At 37.0% G+C, this 10484-nt stretch overlaps 1 protein-coding gene across 1 annotated transcript; it reads left to right on the forward strand.

Annotated features, from left to right (window-relative positions):
- The first annotated feature begins 131 nt into the window (after positions 1–131).
- Positions 132–3666, forward strand: LOC124640167 (silk gland factor 1). The gene has a single exon (XM_047177836.1). It carries the CDS (start codon positions 209–211, stop codon positions 1259–1261), a length of 1053 nt encoding a protein of 350 aa, XP_047033792.1. The 5' UTR covers positions 132–208; the 3' UTR covers positions 1262–3666.
- The last annotated feature ends 6818 nt before the right edge of the window (positions 3667–10484 follow it).

Genomic DNA, 10484 nt, shown 5'->3' on the forward strand with positions numbered 1-10484 from the left:
CGGCGCGCAGCCGGCGCGGGGCGCGGGGCCCGGGGCGCGGGCGGGGCGCGGGGCCCGGGGGGCTGGGCGGGTCGCCAGGCCCCGCCCCGCCGCGCGCCAATCCGCGGCGCAGTGGAGGGGAGCGCGGGCCCCCGGCCTCTATTTACTCTTTCAATCAGTGCGAGTGTTTGCCCCTGGCCGGCGTGCACGCGCGGGTGATGCGCTAGCCATGATCTCGCAGAAGCTGTCGTACGGCGACGTGCCGACGTCCGCGTCGCTGTCCTCGCTGTCGCCGGGCCTGGCGCCCCCGTACGTCAACGGCATGGGCTGCATGCCGGCGCAGCCCTACCCGAACCTGTACTCCAACAACATGGTGGCGGGCGGCTCGTGCATGGGCTCCCCGGGCGTGGGCTACAGCCCGCCCAGCACCATGGCGTCGTGCATGGGCGGCGGCGGCGCCGTGCCGTACGGCTCGCTGCCTCGCGAGCAGGAGGCCGCCTCGCCCACCTCGGCGCTGCAGCGCGCGCGCAACGACAAGACCTACCGCCGCTCCTACACGCACGCCAAGCCGCCCTACTCCTACATCTCGCTCATTACGATGGCCATACAGAACAACCCCTCGCGCATGCTCACGCTCTCCGAGATCTACCAGTTCATCATGGACCTGTTCCCCTTCTACCGACAGAACCAGCAGCGCTGGCAGAACTCCATCCGCCACTCGCTGTCGTTCAATGACTGCTTCGTGAAAGTGCCGCGCACGCCCGACAAGCCGGGCAAGGGCTCCTTCTGGACGCTGCACCCCGACAGCGGGAACATGTTCGAGAACGGCTGCTTCCTGCGGCGGCAGAAACGGTTCAAAGACGAGAAGAAGGAGTCGATCCGTCAGGCGCAGAAGGCGCACACGGGGCACGGGCACCACGGCGGCGCGCACGAGAAGCGCGGCGAGCACGCGCACGAGAAAGGCCCGGGCGGCACCCCCGCCGGCGCCGAGGACAAGGAGATGCGCGACGAGCTGCTCGCGCAGCTGCACGGCGCGCCCGAGCTGTGCCTGCCCGAGCACACGCCGCTCGCGCTCGAGCACTACGCGCAGCTCAAGCAGGAGCCCACGGGCTACGCGCCGGCGCAGCACCCCTTCAGCATCACGCGCCTGCTGCCCGGCGCCGACACCAAGGCCGACCTCAAGATGTACGACGTGAACTACGGCTACGGCCACTCGGCCGACAACTACTACCAGTCGCCGCTGTACCACCACCACCACGCGCACGCGCAGCCGCCCTTGTGACAGTACCCGCTGGCGTAGGGCGGGCGGCGCGCCTGGTGCGTGCCGCAGGGCCCGCCCGCGCCCTAGCCAGCGCCTCTGTGGACTCCAAGTGAGCTCTGTGTTCTGGTGATATTACTGCGCCCGCGCCGCCGCGCTCGTCCCCAACGCGCTGTATATTGTGTAAATATTCGCGATTATTTTAAACGAGTCCATTTTGTGTGCGTTTTATTAGTAGGTTATAGATGTTTAGTGCACGGTGGACGATGTGGGACGCGTCGGGGCGGGCGGCGGCCGCGCGAACTTAGGCCTAAAATGTTTTGTGGAACTTCTGAGAAAGTGTCCTTTATAGTCATTATGATCGGTTTCCCCTTGTATACCAACTCTTAGTTGCACGGTTTTGTATGGAATAGGCGGAAAGCTGAGTGGGAGCTTCGCCCGCGTAAGTCGCGTACTCTAGTTAGATAACCGCGAGCGTGTCGCGATCAATACCTTATCGAATGTTTATCTGTTGTTGTTTAGATAAATTATTGTGTGGCGCGTTGATGTCTTTTGCTTAAATAAACACTGTGATTTAGTTCCTCCGCTATAGACTCTCAATAAATAAACTCATTCTGAGAGAAGAACTAAATCAGTAAAGTCAGGCACAAAGAAATACTCACTGTTATGAGTCTCATGATTCTGTTACAAGATGTGGAAACCCAGTGATTCACATTAAACATACAATATCTAAAGGACTGAAGCATTTAAAATAACAGGAAAAATCTCTAAAATAAATAAATCAATAATCTAAACATAATTATTCTGTCAGAGATACTTTGAAAACAGACATCAAAAAGTTTTTTTCGACTAAACCCACAAACAAATCGTCAAGAGTTGGTATACGACGGAACGAGAAGTGACGTCATATCGTGGACGGTTCAACTGTGCAATGTCTGTGTAACAAATTGTGTATAAAATTTTAAAATACAATATATATATAAATATTAAATATAAATTAGATAGGCGAAAATGGAATCTGAGTTCTGTCATCGACCATCGATAGGAGTGTAGATAAGTTTTGTATATATACTCGTAAGATAATTATATGACTCTAAATAACGGTGTTTGGTGTAAGATAGGTACCTATCTCGGCTTCTGCACATTCAAATTGAATATATATTTATATGCAAGCGTCAATTTAGCATTTATGTCATCATTGGCAAGCGCGTGAGGTGAGTTCTAACTTTCTTTTTCTTATTTAACACAATTTAAATATATTCCGAATTTCAATTATATCGAATTCTAATAAAATAACAAGAATTTATATACCAATGTCGCGGTCACAGGGTTAAGTTTCTTTCTGATTTCTTTGATAACATATCTTGTTTTAAATTGTCGCTAACATGATTTTTACTGACGCATATAAATTTTAATTTCATTATGCCTTTAGCCAACACATATTTAACTTTTTATCTTTCTATCAGTATTTTATTTAGATTTGATTATTGTTTTTTGTCATTTTTCTAAGCCCGAATTAAAAAGATTTTAATCTACTTTATAAATATTATTATGATAACCAAAACAAAATCATATTTGCCTAAAGTCCAAAAATGGTTTATAAAAATTGACCCAGAATTAATACAGCCTCTTTAACTGACACTAAAGTGACAAGGATGTTCTCTAAATGACGGGAGGCTGTCAAATATATCGTAATAATGACGTTTGCCTTGGCCGCACCAAATTAGATGGAAACGCCTTGAAAATAACCTCAGTTCTGTATAGAGGTCTTATATGTTACGTATAAAACCTTTTTTGTAAATATTGGTTTTATGTTTAAAGCGGCCAATTTTTGTTTTGAATATTTTTAGGTCATATCAGAATATATGACATGATATTTGTCAAATACACATGAGTATTTGAGAGTCAAAAATACTGATATTCAAATGAATTCAAGTACAGACTTAGGTACTTAAAAAAGAATGGCTTAAGTTTCATTAATTCATACAAAAACTTGTTCAAATATACTTTATTTAATTATCATTCATTAACATGGAAACTATAATTTAATTCCTGCAGAATGAATTATAGAAACATACAAAATAATGGCAGAAAAGTTTTATATAAAACCAATTTTATTTATTTTATTCTCAACTTAATATTTTGTATAAGAATAACATTTAAATACGAATTTTATTCTTTTAAAAATTATATACATTGCTCAATTTAAGTTAGGTTCATTATTATTTTGAAATGTACACATTTATTTAAAAAAATGGACCTCACACGCTTTCCAAAAAGCTTTGGTTTTAAGCACTTTTTGATAGGTGTGCTAAATTAATTCTTGTAGCTATAAATACATATTTATGTCGTACTACTCGAATCTAGATAGGATACTTATATATCATCTGTTAGTTTCAGAATTAATAAAATTAAGTATTTACAAATTACATTTGTTTTTCTTTGTTTCATTCATAATTACATATGCCGACACCAACTTCACAGACAGAGGTTTCAGATATAGAGTTGCATATAGCCTTCCTCGATAAATGGGCTATTTAATATGAATTTTCTTACAACGGCAACAGTAATTTCTGAGATCAAGCAAATAGAAAATTCTTCAACTTTATAATATTATTACTTAAAAAAAAATATTAGAGACTCGAAAAGGGAACTTCAATTAACCTCCGAAGTACAAGTATTTACTACTTGTGAAACGATTATTTTTTCCAGAGAAAATATTAAACTTCACTATTTTATTATCTTTTGAACAACACGCAATCTGATTCATAAAGCAGAGACAAAGAATTCTAACAGCAATCCTTAAGACTTGTGTCATCTCGTGATTAATCGTCATTTGAGTATCCTTCTTGCAGATATACCTATTACAATACAACTACTACATTACATAGAACTGGATTCCTTCTTGAACTATTTTGCATAGCTGGATGAAAAGTATAACCTTCTTCGATAAATTGGGCTTTCTAACACAGAATGTCTTAAAACAAACACACAAACAAACTCTTTAGCTTTATAATATGAGTAAAGTTTTAGCTAACCAACTTACCACAACTAAGGAGAAGGTTCAAACCATTCTTAAATTAGTATCTTTAACCGCCAAAAGCTATCTTTATTTCTCGTTATAAAAATATTGAATTCTTCAACCCTTTGGCGCACAAAGGCAGTAAAATCGCTGTTGTAAATGTACCTAAAATAAAACAGAAAAAAAAACGAGTACTTATCGCATAACTTTTACTGTCGGACAATTTCACTTTTGTCGGCTTGCGCAACGCGGCAGTCAACGGGTTAAGAACGACAAAAGGCACAATAAAGCCATAAACGTACACAAAAGGGTTAACACGTGGTCGCTAGTGTTAATTTGTTTAAGAAATCGGCAAAAATAGAATAACAAAATTCTGGGTTTTGTTGTTGAGAGTTTATCAATGAAACAATGTTTTTGATTTACTTTGTTTGAGTCTGATTTTTGATGATTGATAGGTATTTCTCATTTGCTACATTTCTTTATGAAACAGTAAACAGTGACAAAAAAATTAAACCAATCTTTTCAATTTTTGATCGTACAACGATATTTTTATATGCACATACATTTCATTATAAAACAGAAAACCGTAAATTAACAAAAATGGTATCACTTTCTAACTGCTACTTCTTGCAAACATAAAAACCTTTACAAGTACTTTTTTAAAATAAATATTAATTTACAAGTTAAAGCTTCTGGTTTTTAAATCAAAATGATTACGCAATTATTCCGTGTTAATTTACGTACTAATTTAATAATTTACGAACAAAATACAGTGAGTTGAATTTGCTTTTAGCGCTGCTATGATATTTTGTACTATTTTTTGTATTAAAGTGTCATAAATAGATAATATTCGATAAGGTCAAATCAAGGGTATAAAAATAAAATAATCAAGGGTGCTGCTTATAAAATAAACAACCTTTTGAATTATTGCAAAGTGCTTATTAAAAAACTGTTTTTGAAAAAGTCAAATAATAATACAAAAAAGTGATACAAACAAACATTTTTTATTCTTAAAACAATCACAATTTCATACTTCATTAGTGAATCCATTCATGTTACTATTTAGCGCCCGGGACTCGAACCCGGGACGCCGCGGGTGGTATACGGCTGTCATAAAACTAACCACAGTTGCTGACCCACTGAGAGAACAGACTTAATGACAGGTATCCATTGTGAGACGATACGATTCATAACTTAGGAAGATTCTTTTATGGGAACAAAAATTAAAATTTTGGACGTGAATGACTGGACCGATTTTTTTGGGTTAAAAATAGGCATCGGGAGAAATTGTATTAGTCCAGAAAGGCTTTTTCTTTTACGTGAATATGTATGTAAATATTTATTGGAGAAGAAATCATTTCATAAACTTCCATTGATGTCAGTAGGTAATTATTGAGTAGTATTATTGTATCGATTGCCATATTAATAGAACTTTTTTATGATCAAGTTTACAGATAAAATATAAATCAACGTATCATCATGAAACTACACACATATTACTTCTAAAGTCAACATTTTACCCGTCGGCGCGTCGCACATACGTAGATTTGACCAATTTAGGCGGCCAAAAATATTTTACAATGTATTTCGTTTTTTCTATCTTTATTTTATCATTATTTTATTATTTATTTTATTTAAGCATTGTATTTTGATAATAAGCATGTTTTATTGAAAAAAACCGTAAATATTTTTTTTTTAATGTAGAGTATCATATATTTTCATTTTAAAAGTAGTTATGATATTTTTTATTATATCTATTTCAAAATAATATGTAATGTAGTAAAAAAAAAAATTAATATTTTTTTATTCCTCACTTTCTGCCTCTGATATATCAGACTCTGTGTTTGATTCAGCTGGTAGTAGCATATTTTATTGTTTCAGGGCAAAATAATCTTGTTTTGATGTTTTTTTTTTGTTGGTCACATTTCTTCAGTTTCGTATTTCTTTAGTTTTCCTTCGTTTAGTCCTCTCACTACAATCTTTAAGTGATTTAGATGGCCGCCCCGGTCGATTTCCAACACTTGTCGGGCGTTCAAATGTTCTGCTTAACCAATTCTCATTAGTTTTAAGGATTTTTTTTACAGTTTCAGTTTTTTACTTTCGTAGCTATTTTAAAATATGCAAATCTTTGTTTAAAACTGCTTATATTATCAGGTGTGTCACCCTAATAGGTCAAAAGTTAGTTTCCTAGGTAATTTAGTTTTTCTTCCAAATTAGTCAGATCTTGCTATTGTATTTTATTGTAAATATAACGTAGGGTCACTATTTTTACGCCAGAGGTACTCAAAACAAAAAAAAATGCACTTTGTGACATTTTAAAGAAAAAAGTATTTTATTTTTGTATGAGCTTCAAATCTTAAAAAGCCTGTAAGTCGGACATCCGCAGCTATCCGCAGCCAAAAAATATGTCGTAAGCTAGTTTAATATGTCAAATATCTAAAACTAAAAAAAATGTTACGCGGTCGAACGCGATAATATAACAAAATTGTGTTTAAACAAGAAAATTACTAAAAAAATATTTTGCTTACACACCCTCTTTTAAAATTGAAATAATACTATAAAAAATTAAGTGATCACACTTAAAATATATTAAAATATAATAACTGTTACCTACACAACTCGAATCCATCATAATAGTTGCTTAATATCAATTAGATAGCACAAAAATAATTTTTCTTTAATACCGTCTACCGAGATCTCTAAAAACGTATAACGTAAAATTTGCACTAAGGTCAAGTTCCAACTCCTGGTGCAAGCGCATATCGCATGTTTGGTAGGTAGATGTGGTAAATTCTTATTGCTGGGGTATTCCTCTTTCCATTTTACCCACAATTTGATGATAACCTTTATTTAAAAAAAAAAGACTTTTGGCCAGCTAAATTGCTCAAATCTACGTTAGTGCGTCGGATAGGTTAAAGGCCGTCGCACATGGATAATCGGCCTAAAAAGCTTGACGTGCTTATTACAAAATAAAGTAATATTTTGATGTAAATTTCCGTATATTCTTTAATGATAGTGAAGGTTAAGCTGCACTTAGCATAAATCAGCTCGTCGATAAGTGACTTCATTAAGAATTTTGAGAATATCGAAAATACATATGGTTGAGCTTTAGCTTACAAACTAATATTGTGTGTGATTTGCTATTGAATATCCTCTTCCCCTATAAGAGAAACACATTTAAATAAGCGCAAAGTATTAGCGTATTTGATATCAACTTCTATTTAGTCAAAGGTGATCAATAAATAGAACATCAATAAATACTTTAAAATCATTTTAAAGCAAGAATTCCAAATGGACACGCGTCGTCCAGTGTGTGGGCGATACGTCGTATTTATTCACCTTTTGATTTTGTCTGTCATTCCATTCATCTTGTTACGACGAAGCTACCGGGCTACCCACCTCCCAGTGCTTTGACAGCCATTCAACAGCTCAATAATACCAACTTAACTTTAACACCGAAAAACATGCTTTAATTAGGAAACACATCCTTATATTAAGAGTGATAAGTTCTATAGTTTATTTCGGTCGAGATTCTTGGCTGTAATTGTAAGTTGGTTCAAAGGTTTTATGGTGAATCACTTGATTTTTTTTTGCGTGTGTCCGAAGTTTTTTTGTAACATTTTTATTTAGATACGTGTGATATTATGTCAGGGGTTTTTAGTGATAATAAACATCTTTATTGTTCGGTTAACGGTGTTTGTTTTTGGATTGTGATGTGATGTGTGTTATGGCGTTTTGGTTACGATTCATTAGACTGCACTCTTTCTTCGAATTCTTTGTTTAATTTTTAAAGTAGAATGACATTCTTCTATATTAAATAATTTGTCAAGTCAGTGAAATTTTATATGCTTGGCATATATAGTGGGATATGTGACATTATGGCTCCAGCTTTAGGTTTTGTTAAAGACAAATGACTTAGTTGTAGGTACCATGGCATCAGACTTTGTAAAAGAACACAAACAAGAAATTGTCAATTGACTTTTCATGTCATTGAAAACTAATTTCAAAACAACATTTCAACATTCAATTTACTTATTTATATCTTTCTCTATATGAGGAAAATATATTTCAAACTAAAAGATTTAATAATTTTCTATTCGCACTTAGATACTTATATCCAAGCGTTAATTTCGACACACATTTACCTGTTCTCCGAATTACGAACAAGTCGACTTATGTATTACTATTCTGAGAACTGATTCGAGTGCTAAGAGCTATCTCACTAAACTTCCTAGACTTTGTGGTTAAAAGCAGATGGAGTAAGGAATGCTAAGTTGTGATGTAAGTTTCAACTAATTGGGAATCTGGTCTTGATAAGCTTCACCGTTAGTAACTAAATATGTATAACTCTATAGGTATGTCATGATCTGAAATGATATCCCAAGATTTCACCACGAAGGTACCCAATCTAGTTATATATAAAAGTTTGTAAATATGTGAGATTTTTGTCTTCTGTTGGGTGCGGTCCTTTATTCGTTTATTTTCTTGATAGTTTATACGTATATTAAAAATTATCTATTTCTACGACGTGGCGCTATATTCTGATTACACATAATGTGAGAACCATTTCCAATCTTTTTTTTTCTGCGCAAATTATTTTTCTCTGCGTAGCTTAAATTCTTCAAATGTCCGTCTTTCAAAAATCTAAGACACATTTTCATGGAATATTTTAGTTTTTTCTCTACTAACCGTTTACTAAGGAGTTTTTATCTCTTGATCACGAGGGGGTGACGTCATGGCATTAATTTGCCTCTGATAAAAAGCTCGTCTGTCGGGTAACGTCTTCACTGAGATAAGTCGAAGATACGTGCTTGATATATAAGTATATTCATACCTACACGTAGTGCTAGTATCTGTAATGGGTTGTAAATTATAACTTGGATGGTTTTATGTGGATGTAATTTGGAGTATGTTCGAGTTCTCCTGTTTACGGCCTGCCTAGGGTTTGAATTTTAGACCTATGCGTACGTCGTAAGACCTTCTTTTAACAAAAATAAGTCTGACCTGATCGTATTGTTTTCTAGTTTCTGTGTGGTAACTATATCAGTGACATGTATCAGTATTATTTTTGGAATATGCAGAGGTTTATCTGTTACTTATGTACCTACTTGAAATGTTTTCGTCCTATTTTCTGCTTTCCGTCTTGTGAAAACTCGACTAGCAGTTTTCTATATCACGTCAAACCTCAACCAACTAACAGGCAGACAGACATACAAATTCCATCTAAATAACAGCGACAGTGATTCTAAAATCATGATGATTTCAAGTTGTTTGGACAGTTACGCGTCCGAGTGGCGGTTACGTCATTATGCGACTGCGCAGACGTTTTGACGTGTGCGTGAAATTTCGTAATATTAGCGTAGAGCATTTAAACAACTGGAACTGGCATGAGCATAAATCTCTTGCGAGACAAAGTTATAAATAGTGATAGCTTACTTGCATTTTGGATCACGTTGTAACGCATACACACGAAAACTATTTAAACTTGACACACACATGACTGTACTACCAACAAATGACCCTCCTAAGCAAGTTTTCTTAGAGACGAATACGATAAGGAGAAATAGAAGAGTTAGCACCGCTCGCACTTTGGGGCACTACATTTTTAGATGATATCTCCGCTAGTTATTTTGCTCTCCGTAGGTTGCACCTACATGTTATTGGATGATAGTACATACGAGTATGAGCGGTGGCGCTCGTATCGTTGACAAGAGGGAAATCACGGTAATGGCGTCTCCGGTTGGTTTAATACTCTAAAAATATCAGCAATGATTTGAATTGGTACTGTCGGACTGTCGCATAGATTTGTGACTCAATTCAATGAGTATGAGTTTCTTAATCGGTTTTGTAATAGATTGGGTTTTATTAGGACAGTGTGGTAAAGTGGTCAGTACCTTATTTTGGGGTGTAGATATTTTTTGGTTTTAGTGATTTTTGTAAGTTAGAAATTGAAGATTTTGAAGAAAAAGAGTTATACATAATTATAAACTATTTTGGGATAGAAATGATGTCTCTAAGCTACTACCACAAACTCTTAAAAATCTGGATTACAGGCCGCATATACCTACCTATATGTTTTCTTTGCAAGGTATTTCTTGTGAGACCAAAATATTGAAGTTAGTTGTCGATTTTTCACAAATTAAGTTTATCACAAATTGCACCACAATTAGATAAAATGACGTCAGATTTGAACTTATTTACCAGAAACCTTATATTCACAGGTGT

The sequence above is a fragment of the Helicoverpa zea genome, chromosome 20 (assembly GCF_022581195.2).
Source record: "Helicoverpa zea isolate HzStark_Cry1AcR chromosome 20, ilHelZeax1.1, whole genome shotgun sequence".
In the NCBI taxonomy this organism is placed as follows: domain Eukaryota; kingdom Metazoa; phylum Arthropoda; class Insecta; order Lepidoptera; family Noctuidae; genus Helicoverpa; species Helicoverpa zea.